This window comes from Chaetura pelagica, unplaced genomic scaffold, assembly GCF_000747805.2.
Source record: "Chaetura pelagica isolate M959 unplaced genomic scaffold, ChaPel_1.0 scaffold361, whole genome shotgun sequence".
NCBI lineage: Eukaryota > Metazoa > Chordata > Aves > Apodiformes > Apodidae > Chaetura > Chaetura pelagica.
The window spans coordinates 771400-793537 of NW_009952363.1; the positions used below are offsets into that span (position 1 = coordinate 771400).

At 44.2% G+C, this 22138-nt stretch overlaps 1 protein-coding gene across 1 annotated transcript in view; it reads left to right on the forward strand.

Annotated features, from left to right (window-relative positions):
• The window catches only part of BRINP1 (bone morphogenetic protein/retinoic acid inducible neural-specific 1), a 57865-nt gene that overhangs the window by 17888 nt on the left and 17839 nt on the right, over positions 1–22138 (forward strand). Inside the window, exons 2-4 of the mRNA XM_010007948.1 lie at positions 14050–14240; positions 19697–19866; positions 21214–21319. Coding sequence (XP_010006250.1) covers positions 14050–14240; positions 19697–19866; positions 21214–21319 — 467 coding nt within the window. The remainder of the gene's footprint in view (positions 1–14049; positions 14241–19696; positions 19867–21213; positions 21320–22138) is intronic.

The following is a 22138-nucleotide window of genomic DNA, read 5'->3' on the forward strand; positions in this document are numbered from 1 at the left end:
AATATCTTCCTCCCACTGGAGGCAGTTTCAGGGTCCTCTCTCCCTTCATCAGGCACCAGCCCCAGGACAGGTTGAAGTTTGCATCAGGTTCTACCTCCTGCCATGAGAACACAGGCTGCAGGACCCAGGTCTGCACTGCGAGGCAGGTGGGAGAGCTGGGAGAGGGAAAAAGAAAGGAAGGCTGGGAAGCAAGAAGAGGGGAAGAAATTCCACCAAAAACAAACAAACAAAAAAGAAAACTGAGCGCCTTGGCAGGAAGGGCAGTGTGGGAAGGCATCCTGCTGGTCTGAGCAACAAAGCCAACCTGGCAGTTTGCTCTAGTCCCAGGGAGGGGGAAGCTGTAACCGAGGGGATAACTACCTAGCTCATGGCCAGAAGGTGGACGTTGACCTGGCCCCTCACTTCCTGACACATGCTTGGCCACTGGGAGCTGTGAGGTTTCTTAGGCAATAGCAGGGAGCAGTAACACCAGCTCTTTGCACAGATATTGGTTGTAATTTATTATTATTTTGTTTTCTCTCCAGAATTTGGAAGAGTTGGGGGATTCAGACTGGTTTTTTTCCCTGTTTTATTTAAGTACTCCAGGCTCAAATCATATTATTGTGTAACTCACAACTTCCATTTAAAAAATAAGAATAGGCTGCCTTTTAGGATTACAAAGAAAATCCAGAAAATATGAGTCTTTAAATCTCAAAACCCAGAAGGCAAATGAAAAGCATTGCAGATACTGTTGTTTTGTTCAGGAGATAAATATATACATATGCATGTGCTTGAAAATTCTGAGGTCCAGTTCATTATTTCTGAGCAGAGGCTCAGCTGTGCAATAGCACATAAACCTTAGTCATCCATTTGGATACATTCAGTGAGTGTGGGAGATGGTTCTTTTACTTTGCCAGCCCTCACCCCCTGGATCAGCCATGAGAGGAGGTCTTCTTAGCTTTTCTGCAGCATCTGATCCCCCCAGACTTAAGTTTCTAGTACCTTGCCATGGAGAGATCCTGATTTTAACTTAGCACAAAGCAGCCTGTCATGAAAGAAAGCAGCTCAGGAAAGAGGGGAAAAAACAGCCCCCAAGAAACTCTGACCCAGACTCAGCAAAGATTCCTGAGCCATGAGGAAAGCACAAAGCTTGTTTTTTTTTCTCCACACCCCCCCAGGATTACAAAGAAAATCCAGAAAATATGAGTCTTTAAATCTCAAAACCCAGAAGGCAAATGAAAAGCATTGCAGATACTGTTGTTTTGTTCAGGAGATAAATATATACATATGCATGTGCTTGAAAATTCTGAGGTCCAGTTCATTATTTCTGAGCAGAGGCTCAGCTGTGCAATAGCACATAAACCTTAGTCATCCATTTGGATACATTCAGTGAGTGTGGGAGATGGTTCTTTTACTTTGCCAGCCCTCACCCCCTGGATCAGCCATGAGAGGAGGTCTTCTTAGCTTTTCTGCAGCATCTGATCCCCCCAGACTTAAGTTTCTAGTACCTTGCCATGGAGAGATCCTGATTTTAACTTAGCACAAAGCAGCCTGTCATGAAAGAAAGCAGCTCAGGAAAGAGGGGAAAAACCAGCCCCCTAGAAACTCTGACCCAGACTCAGCAAAGGATTCCTGAGCTATGAGGAAAGCACAAAGCTTGTTTTTTTCTCCACACACACACACCCCCCCCCCTACAGTGGCTTTGCAGGTGCAAAGCCAAAATGAAAATCTGAGAAGTAAGATCCCTTACTAAAGAACAACCCCCTTCACTCTCTATTTCACTCCCTACTAAATTAAAAATACAAACATCTAAAAAAAAAATTAAAAATTTATATATATAAAAAATAATCCAACCACCACATCCTCTTCCAAAAACAAAAGCAACAAACTAAACCATCCTAAAACCCGAACATAAACTCAGTCCTCCTCACACGACTGACTTCTCTTTCCCCCTAAATAGACCTTGAATAGTGAGGCTATAAGTCTTTCCAACTGGCCTCATCCTGCCCTACAGCAGAGAGCCCTGCATTCAGGACAGGGTGGTGTGCTCTTTGCTTAGCAGCAGAGCTCATCTCCAGCTTTATCCCAAAGCCTGGATTTTGATGCTTACAGCCCAGAGACCTGCTGGGCCTTGACACTGCCTTTGCTGGATGTTGCCTGCACTGAAGTTGAAGAATTTTTGCTCCTAACTTCTCCAAGATCTGAATTTCCCAGCTGAACCTTTGCATGTGGGTGAATTTTGCTGAACGGGGTAATTTGTGCAGCCAGGTGTTTGTGTGGCTCTGGGTCCCTTGTGGGGCAGTTTGCAGTTAGTGTGCACTGCCTTTTCACTGACCTGCCCCCTTCCACCATGCTGCAGGTGTCATGCCCACAGCACAGCTGTGACAACCCCTCTCAGCTATTTTAAGTGTGTTAGGAGCTCAGCAATGCTCTGGTTGTCCTTTTTACACTGAAATTTCTCCTGCATCATCTGACTATTATATATTCATAAAGCTGCAGAAATTCAGGCACAACCTGAAATGGTGAGTCTAACATTGCTAGAGTCCTTAGAGGTCTTCAACCTTCTCTCTTAAACCATCCAGCATGTTTTTCTTTGCTGAGTTGAACACAACAGAGTCAGCAATCAACATAATCTTCCAGCAGGAAGTGGTTTGCATTTCATTACATTGATTTCTCAGCCACTGGGGTCCTATTACTTAACAGAAGATAAATGCCACAGTTGTGCATTTGATCCCTCTCACTTGTGCTATAGAACAGACCCAACGCCCTTCACGTGGTGTGATTCCAGCTCAGCTCCATGGTTTATAGCACGTGGCTCCTATGTCCTCCCTGAAGGGCTAGGATTTGGGAATTGACAGGCAGTGGTGATTTTAAGACCTGTAGTTCTGCACCTGCTTCTCTTCTCTGTGGCTGGTGTGGGGTTGTGTTTGCATGTTGCCATTGCTGCCCTCAGCAGCTCCAAGTGGGACACAGAGCACCCAAATGATCCAAGTGTCTATTGGCACATGCAAATGGCAGGTGCCTGGGGCACCAACTTGGCCAACCCTCATCCAAAAGTGCTGTGGTAATGGTTGGACTCTGTGATCTTAAGGCTCTTTTCCAACCAAAATCTATGATTCTCTCTACTTCAAGGTTGAAATGCTTTGTCCTGACTCCAAATCTGGGTTCATTTTGTTCATGGCTGTGCTCTATGTTAGATTTTTTCTGTAGAAAATGGTTCACCTCTTGCTGTCTTAGCTTCTCTCTCTCTCCAGTGATGTATTTGTTTCAAAGTGCCTTGAGATCCATGTATCAAAGTCACAAATCACAGCTAAAGGAAACGTGACTCACGATTGGCAAATTGCTGAGCATGTGCCTGCACAACCAGGTGCTTCAAAGCTTCACAAGCAGATCTCAGAAAACCAAAAGCATTTGCATTCACTGGTCTCTGTTCCCTGGATAGGACAGGACAAAAATAAAGCTTTTCCTTTATGAAATGTTGCATGAAAGCACAGTTGTCTTCTTATTGCAGGCTCCTTTGCAGCGTGCAAAAAGCTTCCCTTTCTTCAAGAGTCTGTGAATTCTTATTTTATTGAAGTCTTTTTATTTCCTTCATCAAAACATGTCTGAGCTTGAAATGGCATGACTAGGAATGAAAATTAAATACATCAAACCTGTTGTTTTTTTTGTTGAAATGAGATTTTGGAGCAACAAGGGAATGTTCAAGACTTTCTCACTGCTTGTGTTAAGGGTTTTTTTGCTAAAGAGGGATGTAGTCTGAGGAAATGGGTCACCTTTTTCCTAGAGAAAATTTCTTCAAGTTGATTGTAATACTGAATTGTCATAGGCTTTTTGGGACAGCATGTTTTTTAATCTTGAACAAAGCACAAATGTCTCTGATTCTGGATGGCTTGAATTTTGCTGCAGCTACAGTCTGCAGCCTAATTTTTTCAGCCCTTCACCTCTCACCTTATGCCTCTTGCCAGGAATTTCAGGCTCAGATACCATCTGAATCCTATGTTGAGAGGACAGCCTCTGCATTTAGCTACCACATTTATCCCTGCTTGCTGGGATGTCACTGTTAAAATAGCAACCCTTGGTGAGTGGCCTGAATGTAACAGCACAGCTTGAAAGCCCAAGGGATGTTGAGCTCTCAGGGTGAAGGCACAGAAATGGGTATCCTGAGGAACTGTGAGGAGGAAGCACCATTTTTTCCTAAATGAACTAGGAGGAAGTAATGTCACAACACTACAGGAATAAAGTAGCAAGGATCAGTGTGGGAGGGTGGCTCTATTTTACAACAGCAAGACAGATTTTGTTCACTTGCACTCTCGTACCTCCCCCACATACTCACAAATGCTTTCTGCAAGATTCCTTGCAAGGGCTGGGTAGTGAAGTATGCCAGTCCTCATCACATCTCCTGGGTTATTCTGAGGCTGGTGGCCATGTGCTGGATCTGGCTATGCCTTTAGGAGGAGACAGGGATTGGTTCCTCTGTGCTGTTGCATCTCTGCAAGTCCTGATTTCCCCACATAATCTCTATGTGCAGCCTGGAGCACACTCTTCCAGCTGGAGGGGCTGGACCCCCTCCACTTCACTTAACCTGGGCAAAAGCCCCTCAGCTGGCCTGCTCCATGAGATCCCTGATAGGAGCAGGTGGCTTTGCCAACTGCCTGCCTTTAGGCACCCAAGCTGCCCACCAGCACCCGCTTTGCATGATCACTTGTGTCTCCATCAGCTGAGAATGACTCAGGGTGAGGGTGTGGGCAGGAGGGGACAGCTTTCCCATCACTGTCTGCTCCTGCTGTGCCCAGGTGGCTCTGCCAGGGCTGCCTTGAGGGCACAGCTGGGTGTGGGAGGCACTTGGGATTTAAACATTATTTCTTTTAATTTTTTTTTCCTTTTCCTCCTGACATGATGAATTTGAGCCTTTGCCAACTGAGTAGCACAACTGACCAGAGGGGGGTGATGGCTCCATTTTCTAACAACAGTTCAAGTTTTGAAACATGGTTGCATGCTGTGGTGGAGAAAACTGTGCTTTTTAAGGACAAGAGCAATCAAGGCTGAATTTCTGATACTTCCCAGTATTGATAAATGTTGTGCTTCAGTTGCCACTAGGGAAGTGGGCAGCTACCTTAGGCTGTAGCATAAAAAATGGAGCTCCAAGGCCACATTTCTCAGTATTTTCATCTGAACTAAGTGTGAATCTTGTTAAGCTAAGAGAAACTTGGGGCTGTGGTGTCACAGGCTGAGGTTACCAGGTTGCTACAGTTGAAATAAGGAAAATAAGCCTGTAGTGCACACACCTGTATCTGCAGGAAATGAAGCAAGTACAATTTAATGAGGTTACTTGTTTCAGACTATATTCTTGTTCCAGCCTTTGATTCAGGCTCTTGTGTTCATGGGAACACTGGCAGGCAGTTGTGATCCTATCTACATAGTGAATTTTGGGGTGGGCAGGCAGGCCTAGCTTGCTGAGGGGCTCCATGGGGTAAAGAGTGACTTAACATGGACCAGCCCTCTCCTGGCTGATTTGTGAGCTGCCCTGTGAATTAAAATCTCTCTACCTACTTTCCATTTAAAACTTTTTTCCAAAAATAACAACTGTAAATACTTTCATGTTCTATTTAGCTATATGAGGAGGGACTTCATTAAGAGTTTAATCCTCCAGCCTCCTAGACTCCAAATGTGCAAAGGTCTCTCTGTGTGTGTGTTTGTTTTTTCCCCATAGCAGTTTTGACAGGACAAGAATGAACAATTTGAGACCTTTTTCCTGCCCTGTGTCACTATCCAGGCTTGGCTAATGGTCTCACCATGTCTTAGTTTCTCTTCCAACCTGATGCTGGCTGACTCAAACTGGCTTTCTGGACAGGGATTGTATGTTGAGCAAATGAGAGTACAAGGAAGGAATTGGAAGAATTGTGGAGAACCTAAAATCATACAAATTATCCCAGGTTTCCTCAAATTTTTCTAATATTCCTTCAATGACTCAGCTGTTTCCATCTGTTGCTTCAAAACTGCTGTTCTTTGAAAGCATCTTCTTGACAGCTCCTTGACTTCCCAGGATCTGCTTGATCCTGAATTCTGGGTCAAATTCCTAGAAACATAAACCCAAGAGACCATGCTATGAAAAATAGTATCAGTGTTGTAATCATAACTGTAGAACTCAAAATGCCTGATTCATGGGTGAGTTTCTCTAGGCTGCCTCAGGTATTTTAGTGGAGAATTGTTCTGGCTGCATCTCTTGTGATTTTTATCGTAAGTCACAGTGAAGGAATAGGTGTCTCTATTGTCCATTCCAGTGCTTAGAGCACAGGGCTCTGCAGCCTTTTAGTAGCTTAATAAACCATGTCCTTTCTAGGTAACTTTTTAGGAAGAAAACAGCAACAGAACAGAACACTTCCTCCTGTTGATAACATTTGTTAAGCTGCAGCAGCATTAAGGACACTGGGAGCTCTTGTGGAGATGTTAATTTTGCTTCTAGCAGCTCCTATCAACCACCATGTAACCTGTAGTGGCTTAGAGGAAGTGCCATCAGCCCAGTGCTGAATGGTGTGAACAGGAATGGGAACTGCTTACAAGCAAATCTCCAGGGTGGAGAAGACATAAGTAGGCTGGTGTTGGAAAGGATGATCTCTTGTCCCTGCTTGCTGTTTGCAGTGAAATTTGCACAGGGAAGGTTCTGGAACGTTTGAGAGAGGAATAAATGTCCCATTGCATATGAGGAAAGGCTGAGAGAGCTGGAGATGTTCAGCTTAGAGGAAAGGAGGAGGCTGAGGAGAGATCTCATCAATGTTTCTAAATATCTAGAGAGGGGTGTAAGGAGGATGGGGCCAGACTCTTCTCAGTGGTGTCCAGTGACAGGACAAGGGGCAACGGTCACAAACTGGCACACAAGAGGGTTAACTTCAATATAAGCAAATCCTTTTTTACTCTGAGAGTATCAGCCCTGGGACAGGCTGCCCAGGGAGGCTGTGTAGTCTCCATCCCTGGAGACATTCCAAACGTGCCCGGATGTGTTCCTGTGTGATCTGCTCTAGGGGATCCTGCTCTAGCAGGAGGGTTGGACTAGGTGATTTCCAGAGGTCCCTTCCAACCCCAACCATTCTACGATTCTGTGTCCAGCCCCTGTGCCAGAGAGATCTGGTGATTTCACTCTGCTGAAGTTCAGAAGTTGTTTTGTGTTAGGATGCATAGACATGTAACTTGGAGGTGACCTCATTCAGCTGAAGGGGTGGAACCTGCCCTGTCTGACTGCAGAGGCAGCTCTGTTTAGAGTTGAAGTCTGAGGTAGGAATCATACCAATACCCCAGCTATGATCAAATTTAATAATGAGCAAACCTAATAATGAGCAAATTTAATGACCTGTCTTTTATCTTGTACTTAACTATGCTGAATCACTACTCTTTGAGTCTCTCCTAATACATTTATTCCAGCTATTTTATTTTTTTTTTAAATAAATTTATCTTTTCAGCACCCAACAATTCCCTGTTGCCTCCTAAGAGAGCCAAGTGCAGTCCCACCCTAACAGAGAGCACAAGACTCAGAGTCATGTCTATCTGATTGGATTTTAATTTGCTGCTGGAACAATTTGTTTACCAAGATACATTCAAGGGTGCATGAAATCCTCCTAACTTTGAAATACTCTTCTTTCTTTTGTTTTTTGCAAACTACATTTCATTCTGGACCTGTCATTTAGCCTCCTCTCCTTCTATGAAAACTAAAATCCCCATGTTTTTAGTCCTGGAACAATTTAATATTTTTAGGGAAAACATCAGAGATGAAACCAGAACAGGAAAATGCAACAGGCTGAAATGATTGCCCACAAAAAGGGAAGTAGTTGAGGTTTCAGGCACCTCAACAGCAAACACATGGCCAAAGTATAGACCAAGGGGAAAAAACAAAGCAGATTCTTCCACTACCCTGTGGAGGGAGGTGAAGGAGTTAATAATCCAACAGCCCTGTTGTGTTTCTGCCATAGGATTCTGCTGAATGATCTCAACACTGATGGTCTTCTCCTCAGCTTCAGTCCTTAGCAAGGAAATGTCTGTAGAGGAATAAACTGCTGCAGACAGCACAGCTTTTATCAATAGATCAATAATCTATTTATTTATGTTATTCACCTGCCAGCTGTTGTGTCAGCCTGTCTCCTTGCCTGGTTGTTATGCAAAATACTGTCAGACTTTCAGCTTAAGTGATTTCTTTTTTATACTTCTCTGAATTAAATGTTAACATTTTTTAATATATATTTCTTACTGCAGAGGTTCATCCTTTGTTAATTTGGACCTAGTTTGAATGTACAGGCTGGAGTTTTCTTAAATAGATTAGGGGGGATGAGTGCCAAACCCTCACAGGAAACTAATTCTTGTAGGTCCTTTGAAAAGCTCAGCTTTGAAGACAGACTTCTTCATGCTGGCCTAGATAGAGAAGCAGCCAAGCTGCAGAGGAAGCTGCTAAAGGAATATTGCAGTGCTCAGCCTGGGGCTGTCTGGCATTTTGAGGGCACAGACTAGAAATAAAACATCCCTGACCCTACCGTGATCACTGATACCCTGCACAGACTCACATGGCAGGAAAAGATAAGTATGGGAATGCTGTTGTCATGCTGGTACCCTGTCCCCATGGCCTTGTTTGCAGAGTCAGTTGCTCAGGGTCACCTGGCAGAGCTGTCACCCTTGAGGGCTGAAGAGAACTGCTGCTGTGGGCAGCCTGGGACTGGGACAATGAAGCTGAGAAAGGGAGAGACAAGCCCAAACAGAACCAGCAGCTCTGTTGTAGGAGTATCTGTGAGGATTCTGGAGGACTTAGTCCAAAGTTCCTAATGCTAACACAAAACTTGCTTTATACCTGGGCAAGGCCCAAAATCCATCTGTTTTGGTACATATTCATTGTCACAGCTAATAGCACTTGTCTGCTGCTTACAGAGGGGTGTCCAAAAAGTCTGACTTAATGATTGTGAGGTGCTTGGGTGAGGATAAGGGGCAGAGACATGTCTAGGCAGATGCCATTGTATATACACCAAAATCCTAGTGACCAAGAAGGCTCTGGGGGTTTTCTGTCTGACTAGGGATCCTACTGATGCCAGAGTCAATAGTGTGTGTGTCACATGCCAGGTAGAGGGCTTTAAGCAATGTTTGTATTTTGCTGTTACTGAGGAGGCTGTTGCCTTTAAACAGGCTCTGTCTGCTCATCTTCTCATCACCTGTGGGAGCAGTTGGTGGCTTTGGAGCTGTGATCTAAAAAAACCCCAACAACCCCTCCCCCCCAAAAAAAAAAAAACCAAAACCAAACCAAACAAACAAACCAAAACTGTTGAGCAGCAAAGAGCTGGTGCCTTCTTCTTGCCCAGTTCCCAGGGAGCAGTGGGGCTGGTCCTGGTTGGGCATGTGCTGGGTGGGATGCACTATCTGCCCTGAAGGCAGTGCATCCAGCAGTAGGAGGTGGCTGGGTGTTCTAGTTAGCATGACAGTTAGAGGCTTTGCTCAGTGTCTTCCTCCTCTGCTTTCTATTTCCCTTTTTTCAAACAGACTCTGTCTGGATCGTTGTTTAATACATTTAATTTATCTTTGGTTTCAAGCACCAGCCCCTGAGGTCTGTACTGAACTTGTTTCTTTACTTACATCCTTTGGTTGTCTTGGCCATTTGAAAATGGGGAATTTAATTTGCTCAGATGGCCTCTTTCCTTCAGACTTCCCTCCCTGGCTAGAGATGCTCATGCCCTTGGATTCTCCTAGCCTGGATGATATACCCATTCCAGGCTTTTGGCTTTTCCTCCCTGTTCAGCATTTTCCTCCCCTTTTTTTTCCTGTTTCCCTGGAGGGGTCATAATGAAGACTGAGACACCCTCAGAGGCTTCCTCTGTCTGACATGCACAGCCTGGATGGGAAGCTGATGAACACAGGCTCTGAAGGGGCAAGGATTTTCTCAGACCTAGCTGTACCCAAATAAAGTCTATTCCCTTACTGTGACAGGGAGGAAGGCCTGGAATGTGTGGATCTGCCTCCCTGAGGCAGGACTTCATCCCTTTCTTTTCTCACCTTCCCCTTTGGGCATTAGCCCTTCCTAACCCTCCCAGCTGTTAGAAGAGCAGGCTCCTTGGTGCTTTCACCAGGCAGCAGTGCAGATCCCTCTCCACAGACCTGGCAGGCATGTTCCTGTGTGCACCCCACAGCAGCGTGGGCTGCCTACCCTGGTGAGACACAAGAGCATAAACAAGTGCCTCTACCCACTGCTCAGACATGAGGTCATAGTTTTCCCTTACCCTGCCTCGGAACCAAGGATACAGACTCTTCCCCCTCCTTGCTAAGAGGTTTCTTAAATTTTCAAAGCCCTTAAAAGCTTCCCCACTGGCAGAAGTTCAGGTCCTCACTAGGGATTTCCCCTGAGGGTCAGAAGACAGCACTAATCCTAACTGTACCATGGGGTGCCATCATAATCCTGGTCAAGCCGTTGCAACTTCTTCACCTGAAAAACCAGCAAGCAACAGGGCAGTATTTAACTTTTATTAAGTACTCTGAGACCTGGAGAGGCCTCACCTGTGCTTGCAGAAAGTGACCCAAAGACTGGTGTCACTAGCCCAGTGCCATGGATTCTACTTTGGCCCATGGCAGCTGCTTCTGCAGCAAATGCAATGAAGTTTAGCATTGAGAGCTCACAGAGAACCTGTTCTTGGCAATGTTTCTGCAGAGATGTCTGGAGTTACGGGTTGGATCATTCCCTGAGGCTGGAGCTATACTGTTCCATGCAAAGGTTGTTGGTTGGTTTTTTATCACCTCAATAATTCTAAACAACTTCACTAGCTATATCCATGCATATTCAATATACTTTCCAAAGCTCCCACAACCTTGGCCTCAGGTGCATCTTACAGCACAGAGTTCTATAGGTTGCATGGAAGACTTCCAGTATTTAGAGGGCTGCTTTCAATGGAAAATGTTTTGGAACTGGGGAAGTCAAGTGTAAAATGCATTTGTGTCATTAATCAGGAAGCTTCACAATACCAGATCATTTGCCTGACCAATTCCAACCAATCAACAGCACACACAGTAAGAATACATGCAAACAGTATGCAAAACTTAAAAAAAAAAACAAACCAAACTTAAAAAATGTCACTAAGTAAATTCAAATAATGCATAAATTAGAGGGGTAAGCAACTGGCTCATGGATATTCTATGAGCGGAAGATAAACATCTAAGCTAGTTGCATAAATTATTCATCATAAGGTATTTGCTCAGCTTTTCTCATCAGCTATGAAAACCACACATCCAGGCACTTAGAGAGTATAACAGGACTGGGCTTTCACCTCAGTGATATGCCCTGGGGAGGGATGGCACACAGGAAAAAAACCCTCCCTCACTAGGGTGTTCTAGGCATGGACTCTGCTAAGGGCTTGTCTGCTGCATGAATGGTGACTGGAATTGTCCCTTGGCAGCAGGCAAGGCTGAAGATGTGACAATGATTCATTTTAATCTCCTTCTTTTGCCACCTGCCAGTGGTGTCCTGAGATGGAGTTGGACCTGATATAAAAAAAATGATCCCACTTTCTCCTTGAACACACTGCTTATTACATTTTATATTCCCTCTTCCTTCCTTCTCCCATCTTAATTGCCCCCTGCTTCCCCTCCATGGTCTGTTTTCCCCCTCCATCTCCACACACTGGACAGAGAAACTCCTGGTGTTTGGGCATGGATAGATCACCAGGGTTCTACTTGATCTGTTGCATGTTCCAACTCTGTGGTCTTTGCTTTGGAATAAAGAACTTGGCAGTAACAAAAGCAAACCCTGTACTTTATCAGGGAATATGAAGCATTCCCTCAGCCCTTCTGAACAAAGGTTGGCTCTGGAGGGCTCAAGTCCCTCCTGACTTGATGGATAATTCTTGCAGGAAGAAGTGATCTGAAAGCAATTCTGCTTTAGTTTTACAGGAAGTAATAATTGTCTCTTTGGAGAGGAAATACAGATGACATTTTCCCTCTGCTTTCTAGTTATGTTCTTTGAGAGGAACATGAGAATCTCTATTTATAATAAAACCTTGGCTATTTTTTAGCCTCCAGATCTGCATCTTCCCATGTAGTGTAACTGGAAAGGTCCATTCCTCCTTCATGCAAAGGGGATTTCCATGTTCAATGAGATTTGAGATTGCTACTTTAATCAGGAATGATTAAAGCAACATCTCTGTAGTGTTTGAGAAGCTGTTGGGCTTTGCTTTTATTTATCATTAAAATTAACTATGGGGATGCCTAAACATAGTATTTTAGTATCTATGGTAGAAATAAGATTCTGGGGCAGCAGAGAAAAGAACCTGTATTCAGTTCCTGTGTGATGTACTCTAGGTGACCCTGCTCTGGCAGGGGGGTTTGGACTAGATGATCTTTCGAGGTCCCTTCCAGCCCCTAAGATTCTATGATTCTATGATTCTATAAGACATTAGTTATGTATTTGTTATCTACAGACATCTTGGAGGCAATGGTTTGTTTTTTCTACTCCTGGTATTAAAAACCTGGTGTATGGTGTTTTGGGGTTGAGTTTGGGGATTATTTGGCCTTTTTACAGAGGAGTTTCTAGGAAGGAGTGAATTTTCTGCAGATTTCAAGGCTTGACAATAAGGACTCTTAGGATGCTTTGAGGGGTGTTTTGTTCTGGCATTTTTGCTTGCCTTGTGAAAGCCCATGAGCTACAGGGTGGACATTAGATCAGATATAAGGAGGGAGTGTCTTATTGTAATGAATAGAACAGCTTTTAGGCAGCCTGGGGTGCCAGGATGGGGTGCAATCAAAATAAATACATACATAATCACATAACACACAAAGTGGACTGGGTGTAGAATCAACCTGGAGGGTGGGGTGGGTGGAAAAGAACTGGTTTGGAATCTTTGCTTTGCAACTCACAGCATCTCCTAATTCTGCCTCCAAGTCAGGTTCTCTACCAGCAACATGGGGTTGCCAGTGCTGGTTGACACACATCGATAGGAAGTGCAGTGGCAGTGGCAGGTATTGTCAGTCCTATTATTTAAATTAAATTTTTGACTTTAACTGGAGTTACAGGAATAAGTGAATGAAAAGTGACAGAAGCCTGTGACTCGATTATCTGGGAGATGGCCTAAGATAGTGCAGGTGTGTACCATAGGAGAATGGTGATAAAAAAAAGAATCCTTTCTTTTTAAGAAGTTCTTTCTCAATATTTTTCAAAGGACATTAATAATATTCTCATTTTTTAGGTGCTCAAGTGGTGATGGATTTGAGGTCTGTTTTGTAGATAGCAGGTGTGCAGGGTTTTCTCCAGGCATTGCCCTCTGTCCTTTCAAAATGGATACCTACAATAAAGCACAGCTTTTGCAAGCATTAACTTCATTTGTTTCCCCCCTCCCCCAGTTACTATCAGTTTAAAGGATGGGATTTGAAAATAACTTTATTTTTTGTTTTGGTTTTTGGTTTTATTTGTGGGTTTTTTTTGTTTTTTTTTTAAGAAAAGAAAAAAAAACAAGCAAATTCTCAGTTTTCATCCTGGCCTCTGCTTGTATCAGAATGGAACCTTTTAGATGGTTTATCAAAATGTTTTTCAAAATCATCTTTGCTGTACTCCCTGGTGTTGAAGGATTAAGATGTTTGGAGGAAGTGTTTCCTCCAGCCTTGCTTTGCAAAAACAGTAGTTACAAGGAAGGTTTGTGGGCACAGAGACATAGCAATGATCTGACTTGTCTGGATCTCAGTTTAACTGACCAGCTCTTTTACTGACAGAATCCAGAATTTCCTGCTTTATGGAGAAGTGAAAGATCTCAAAGTGTGTGAGGGTGGAAGGACCAGGCTGCTCTCTGGAAATAAATGCAGCCCATGATCAGATATCTTTGGAGATTAAGGCAAAATCCTCATCACCCAAGACCCTGATCCTCAAAATGTGTTGTTACTGTGCACTAATGGCTTGCTTTTCCTCTTCCCTCTCCTGCATATCCTGGTGGCCTTGTGTGTATCCACGTGGGTGGGCCTGTCCAGAAGGATTGTCCCCTTCACCACCCTTCTCCCCCTGCTCTCAGTGGCTCTCCCTGCCCCTCCAGCCTCCAAGCCTCACCCCTGTTGTATTCCTGTGTTGTCACCTAGGGAGTTTGCCCGTTGGAAGGTGAGGAACACAGCCATTGAACGGAGGGACCTGCTCCACAATCCACTGCCCCTGATGCCCGAGTTTCAGAGGAGCATCCGCCTCCTGGGCAGGAGACCCACCACGCAGCAGTTCATCGATACCATCATCAAAAAGTACGGCACCCACATCCTCATCTCTGCCACCCTGGGAGGTAGGTGGCAACCTGGGGCTGTCAGCAGTTGGGTGGTGAAGGCAGCAGCACAGCTTGGCTACGTTGTGTGGAGCCTGGTGGCATCAAGCCAGGCTGCAGCTCCACTGGCCCAAGCCTGTCAGATGGTATGAAAACCCCCAGAGCACAAAGAGGAAAATGCCTTTGCAAAGGAATTTGCAGCAGGACACATGCAATTTCAGCACCTGTGTAGGTGTGCACCAAGGCTCCTCCATGTGCCTGAGAACTAGACTGCAGGTTCTGGGGAGCCTGTTTGGTGTTCCTGAGCCTCTTCCTTAACTTGGCAACAGAGTCTGTTGATCTCTTTGGTTTTCATCATGAAACTAAATACAAGAGGAGGGGAAATTCCCTTCTTGCTGGAACTGGGGGTGCTGGTGGGCAGCAGGCTGGACATGAGCCAGCAGTGTGCCCAGGTGGCCAAGAAGGCCAAGAGCATCCTGGTCTGCCTCAGGAATAGTGTGACCAGCAGGAGTAGGGAAGTGATAATATCCCTGTTCTTGAACATTGTGCTCAGTTCTGGGCCCCTCACTATAAGGAGGACATTGAGGTGCTGCAGCATGTCCAGAGGAGAGCAACCAAGCTGCTGAAGGGTCTAGAGAACAAGTCATATGAGGAGCTGCTTGAAGGAAATGGGGTTTTTTAGTTTATAGAAGAGGAGGTTGAGGGGAGACTTCATTGTTTGCTAGAACTACCTGAAAGAGGTTGTAGTGAGGTGGGTGTTGGCCTCTTCTCCCAAGTGAATAACAACAGGACTTGACTTGAGGAGATGGCCTCAAGTTGTGTCAGGAGAGGTTTAGACTGGGTATTAAGAAGAATGAATTTACTGAAAGAATAGTCAGGTGTTGGAACAGGCTGTCCAGGCTGCCGGTGGAGTCACCATCCCTGGACTAAGTGCCCTAAGTGTTCTGCTTTATGGCATGAAGTAGATGTTTGGAGAAAGGGAAAAAAAAAGCCAACAAATTTTTACAGAACTGTTAAGTGAAATTCAAAATGTGTCTGCAGGGATTGTGGCAAGGCTGGTGTGTGCAAGCAGAACATGTGGGTGATGACATAAAGCAGAACACTTAGGGCCCTTAATCCATGTGTGTGCACTGCTGGTGGTGTGGCATAAACCATTCAAGTGCTGAGCACTGAAAACTGGTGAAAATCAGTCACTCCTTTTGATATTTGCTCCTAAATTTTCTCCCCCTCTCTTGTGCTATGTGTACCATTCTTCACCCTGCTGGGGTGTGCATTTAAATACCTTTCTTCTGAGAACAAACTGAGAGAGGGATTCTGCAGTGCTGAGGGATCTTCATTTTAAGCACAGTTTTGTTGCTGTTTCTTCTTCTAATGTACCTGACCTCCAGCCTGGACATCTTGTGAAGTTTGTAGTGAACTGTAAGGAACTTCTGGCCATCTGTCTGTTCCCACAGTGTTCTGCAGACACTCGGGTGAGACGTAGATGAGATTAGATGTGTGCATATGATTCATGCACCAATTAGGTGGTAGGTAGGTTGGCACGGTTCCATTGAAGTCAAATGGCCTCTTGTGTGGTAAATGTCCTTCAAAGAACCTGCTGCTCTTCCAGCCCAGGCTTTCAAATAGTCTGCTCCATCAGCAAGAAATGGGAGAGAAAGCAGGTTTCCATGCGCTGAAGGTTATGAGCAACTCCCTGCATCAAGTCTTAATGAAAACTATGTAAAGATAAACTCCTTTATATTGAGAAAATTGTTTTTCAGGACAGTATTTTACAAAGCCCAAGCCAGCCAAGTAAGAATTCAGCAAAGTATTGAGAGGGGGTTTTTTGTGAGTTTACTTTCCTTTCCATTGATATGTCTTTTTCTTCTTGCTGCTCATGTCCCTGGAAGTTCAAAATAAGAAAGACCTTTGATGGTAAAATATATTTTTAATTTTGCCTGGGTGAGGTTGTGAATTATTCACAGTGGCTTGTTTCTTCTGATTTTACAACACAACAATTTTAAATATGCAGAGGCTTGTAAGAAGAACTGGTGTTGGAGAGGAGTGCTAAATGCTCCATCAGCTTGGAGCATGGTGAGTAAGTAGTAGGGGAAAAAAAGAAGGTTTCATCTTGTCAATGGCAGTCCCAGAGAAAATGTAGATGAAGCTGAGCATGCATTATGCAAGGAGGACTCTCTAATCACAGTCTGGGATAAACAGGACCACTGGGATATAAAAGCAGCCATGTCCTGATACACTTGCTCTCCTGAGACCTCAGGTCTCCTCAGAAAAGTTACAAGAGTTCTGCTTAGGATTACAAAGGTTTGAAAATGTAGCCTGATGTCTTATTAGGTTGCAAACAAGTGATAAACATACAGGAAATTGTTGTGCTTTTAAATGCCAGCTGTTGCATGGACCCCAGGAGGCTGGGTGATGGATCAGGCCAGCCCACCAGGATACAACAGCTACTTTCACACCTGGCCACATGAGGAACAGCTCTGATGCCTTTCTACATACTGAGCAGCCTGGTCCCCCTGGAGCCTAATAAAAAAAAACCAAAACAGTTCTGCTCCAGTTTAGTTCTGACAAAGGGATTGGTGAAGGGTCATTTTGAGGGCATCCTTACTCTGGGGTGGAGCACACAGAGCTGAGAGCCAATTTGCCAGCAAAGCCCTGAAGGAAAGACAACTTTGAACATAACATCCGCTTAATAAATGAGAAATTAAGACTTAATAATGCAGCAAAAGTCTATTAACCTCTCTTGATCTAAGGGCTGCTTTCTCATGTGCACCCTCCATGGGGATGCTGTGCTTTTCCAGGCCTGCACACATGTACACAGAATAAGTTTCCAGCAACATTATTTCTGCTCAGCACCCTTTGCTCCTAGGGACAGTATCTGTCCCTCAGGAGGGGCATCACATACCAGAGAATCAGAGAATGGTTGGGGTTGGAAGGGACCTTATAGATTATCTAGTCCCAGTCTCTCTGTATGGGCAGGGACACCTCCCACTAGACCCAGTTGCTCAAAGCCCCATCCAACCTGGACTTCAACATTTCCATGGATGAGGCTTCCACAACCTCCCTGGGAAACCTGCTATGGTGTCTCAAAGATCTTGGACTTTACTGTCCTGTTTTCCTCCTTTTCTCCAAGTGGAGGAGTCTAAACACCTCAGGGAGAAAAAAAGGGCAGCTTTTGTGGAGAAACAGCTGATCTCTGCCTGATGGCACAAGTTTCTCCTGTGATGTCTAGGAGCTAGGGACCAAAAGCTAAGGGTGGCTCTCCTGGTGATCTGAAATCAGTGGCATTGCCTGATATTATCCAACCCATGCTCCCTGGTTGCTCTGTTCCTAATTTTTGCAACTTTCCTATTAAAAGAAGGAATGATAATTTGCCACAAACAGGTGTTCCTCTGAGTCTTGCAGCTAAGGGGAGAGTTGTTCCAGGTCTTCCCTCTGCCTTCACAGCCCTGTGAAATGGAGGCAAAGCATCATATACATCTGCTGTGTCTCCATGCAGAAAAAAGATTTGTTGCATAAGAGACACGATTTTTTGGCTCAAAATACACTATTTTCTCATTGACCCAGCCTATCTTCCCCCATGATGGGACTTACTGCCATGCAGGTGGCCTTCTAGTGGCAAAAACGTTGCCTTGTGAAAGGCAGCCTTTCTGACCTTCTAACCTTCCTTCAGATCCTGTAAAACTTGCCTCAAAGAGTCTCCTCATACTTTTTAATGCACAATAATATTAATTATAATAAAAGGCAATCAAAGTTGGTAATTTCCCACTGTTTTTGTAAGAAGTAACAAGGGTGATACTGTTACTACTACAGCTTATATTGTGGTCAAAAGATAATGTGTTACTTGTAACAAAATATAAAAGAGAGTTTCAAATGCCAGACTTCTCCATTTAGCTTCCCTGAAGCCAGTTAAAATATTTCAACTGATTAGTTCTTTAGATGAAAAGAATCTTCTTCCCACCAATATTTTATATTTTCCCTCTCAAAACCAAAGACTGAAACCTCAATGTATCAACAGTTTGAAAAACTGAGATCCAATAAAAGTATTTTGATTTTCAGCCAGAATATTTTTTTGTTGTTGTTGTTGTTTTCAGGCATTTGGCTTCCAGATAAACGCTGGAAAATTTCCAGGGAAGCAAAGGGCTTACTGGGTTGGTTGGTTTTGGGTTTTTTGGGGGGGTTTCTTTGCCTGAATGCAATAAGACAAATTATTTGGACAAATGAAATTATTTCAGCTACTACGAATTCTTCAGAAAAGCAAGTGCATGTTCTCTTAAAAAAATAAAAAAGGCAAAAATGCTGAAGAGCAAAATATTTCTTGGCTGAAGAAGTGGTGGTGCATTTTTGTGACCATGCTCTCATTGCCAGAGGCAATGTGTTCATCAGTGGTTCATCTATCAAATCAGAACAAGCATCATTCTTCTCATTAAAGGAGCTATGTACAAATGGCACATTCCTACCCTAGGTGTCTATTCCCTTCATTTATTAAAATCAGAACTTCAGATGTTAAGAACGTAGGATGATATTCTGCCTTTTTACTCCTGTAATGCCAGCCTTATATTAAGAATGAACTGGGTTTTAATCTAATTTATATAAGGCAAATTGAACTTTAGGGTAAATATTACTTCTCATCTTTGTGTCCTTTTCATAGATCTTTTGTTAGATTTGGGTCTCTGCTAATGTTTAGGATGTTTGGTGCTATCAGGACTTAACTGCTTCACTCCCAGATGCTCTGTGATTACTGGCTCAAAATCATCTGTTGTCCATTTATCCTGCACAATTTTTTTAACTCTCCACTTAAATTCACTGGATGAGACTCTAGTAAAGGAAAGCAAAACAAAACACACACAAAAAAAACAACAAACACCACAAAAAGCCAGGAAGGATAATTAGTTTTACCTTAATGTTCTCATTTGTTCTTTTCTCTGCTTGCTCTTCCTCACTCATGCCCCTGCCCTTATTCCATGCAGGGTCACTGGAAGCTAAAGAGGTGCAATTAACATTTCTTGGTCCTCTGTACCCACCTATGTCCTGATTGCAACTTAAATCATCATTTGTTCCTTCTAGAAATCGGGTCAGAGAGAATTGCATAGGAGTGGCACCTTCTCCAGTCACGTCTGTATCATTGTAGAAGCTCTGCCCAGGGAGGAAAGCGGCCCTCAAGTGGGACAGATGGGCTGAATCCTTTCCAAGAGTTGTGGTAAAGCTATGCAGGCTAATAGGCATCCAAAACATTATCAAAGTAAAATAAAAACTGACCATGTTCTCCAGAATGTGTGATGGGCCTGGTGACTAGAGAAGGAGGCTCACATTTTCTATGTGGAGGTTCTAGTAGTGGTGAGGAATGTTGGATTCACTGAAGAGTACTTTAGGTTTCAGGCTTTGCTTTAGGTGCAACATGTGACAACGTGTGTTCCTGTTCTGACCCTGCATGACACGCTCCTGGGCCTTGCTGCAATTGCCTTTTCTTTCTGCTGCAGGAGAGGAGGCCTTGACCATGTACATGGACAAGAGCCGCCTGGACAGGAAGTCAGGAAACGCCACCCAGAGCGTGGAAGCCCTGCACCAACTGGCTTCCTCCTACTTCGTAGACCGTGATGGCACCATGAGGAGACTCCATGAGATCCAGATCTCTACCGGAGCAATCAAGGTACTGCATCCTGTCCTGGGAAGAGAAAGACTTTGTGTCCATACTAATGCTGTAGGGGTTTGGGACAGGGCTTTGATAGTCCCATGGAATGTTTTGAGTTGGGTAGGCTTTTTTGATCAGAGGTTGTTTTGTTCCCATACTGTTGTTTTTTTTGATCAGAGGTTGTTTTGTTCCCATACTGATTTCCCAGGGTAAATTGTTCTCTTATGGACCCTACTGAAGAATTTATTTCCCCAGGGCCAGTAATATCTGGAAATAATTGGGCATTCAGTCTATGGTCATGTAAGGATGTGGTGGTGACCTCTGGAAGAGAGAAAGGGAACAGATAAACCAGATCAGTGATGGAGGCTGGAAGGGAAAGGCAGGTCTCTGGAATAGGCACCCTTGTGCAAACTGAAAGTATTTCCCTTTTGTGGGTGTAAGAACTGCTAAGCATCTTTCATATAATTCTCCACAAGAAAAGGTGAAAAACTCAGTGTGGCATTACTGAGACATCTGGAAGGAAACGGACTGAGAGACAGCTTGGGGGCTGCAGCAGGAAAGAAGGGGAGCTGCTCAGAGCATACAAAATAGGGGAAATGGCTCTGCAGACAAAGGCTGCCTTCTCTGAAAGCAATCATCCTATACTGGGGAGGGATTTTATTGTTGCAGAGTTCACTCCAGGGAAGGAGATGTGGATGGAGTCGTCATTGTTAGCCATTTCTGAAAGGTTTCAGCTCTTGTTATTGTTCTGTGGTGTCTCATGGCTGAGTCTGTTCCCTTCTGGATGGGAAATCGAATTGAGATATTGAAACAGTGACAGCAGATAATCGCCCTCTGTGAATTCAGGAAGGGCAACTCTTCTCCATGGCTGGAAACCAACAGCAACAACAACAGCAACAGCTCTGCAGGTCATCTGTGCTTCCATCTATCCTCAGCACAAGGATGGTGTGCACATACGTTGTGGGAGCACCAGGCACCACTGTGGGCTGGCAATCCATCTCTGTGTCTTGCTTTCCAATAAGAGAAGCCAGAGAACAATTCCTCTGTTGGCTTCTGGTGTTCTCCAATGGAGATCCTCTATGAGAAACATCAATCTGCTGGACTTCATTGCCAAGCCCAGAGTAACATGCAGTACCATAAAGAAAGCAGATACAATTCACTTTATTTTTTCAGCTTGTGACTGTGCCAAACAGCAGTTGTGTCTGTGTTGTCTGGGGCATTTTTCTCCCAATCAGGGAAGATGGTTTTTGGATTGTATCAGCTGCTGACAAAGGGTCATTTTCTATTACATGGGCTGGATCTGCCTGGGGAAGATGTGGTGCTGCAGCCAAAAGGAACACTCTCTCTTTTCTGCATCCTCTGTAGGTAACAGAAACTCGGACTGGCCCCCTGGGCTGTAACAGCTACGACAATCTGGACTCTGTGAGTTCTGTCCTTCTGCAAAGCACTGAAAGCAAACTCCACCTGCAAGGTAGGGCACGGGGCTGAGGGAGATGGTAACACAGGGCATGGACTGGGAGGGGGAGAAATCATGAGAGGGGTGTCCTTTTTTTTTTCTGGTCTCACCTTTCTTTGCTGTGACCACCATCTTCTCCATAAGTTCCCTGAAGCAGGACCTGTGGCTTCATGTGGGGCTCAGTATGGCAGGTTCAGGGCTTGACAAGGACTGAGCTCAAGGCAAAAGGAACTGAACCCCAGTGAAGTATGTGGGTGCCCTTGTCTTTGAATTTTGAATGACTGCTGTGTGTTATGCATACACCAGTAGGAATAAACCTGACTCTTTCCATCAATATCAAAGAAGCATTCTATCCATGTCTCTCTCTGTCCCAAATTGCTGATTTGTGTAAGAGGTTTGCAGATCAGCTTGTGGGACTCTCTAATGACTGTTATCTTTGGGAAAAGTCAGAGAGGTTTTAGGTGGATGCTAGAAGCCATGGCTTCAGTCCCAGTTGGGGAGCTAGTCCAGAAGTCAACAGATAGAGGTCATGACTGAATTAATAAATACATGGTCGTTATCAAGAAGTCAGCTTCAGTAGAAGGAGGAAATTCACTGGGCATGTAATTTATGAAGGTTATTCCCAAGTTTTTTACAAAATAAGGAAATGTGGGATTTAATTGCTCATTTGCCCAGATGGTTTTATTTCTGAAATCCTTGTACTTGCACAAATTTTAATTTTTCAGATGAATGGGCTACATTACATCTTCTGCTTTGAGTATAATTTGGCAAGTTCTGTTTCAATCTTGGCTTCACAGAAACTGGGTTTCATTTACTGAGTCATGGTGCAGGTAT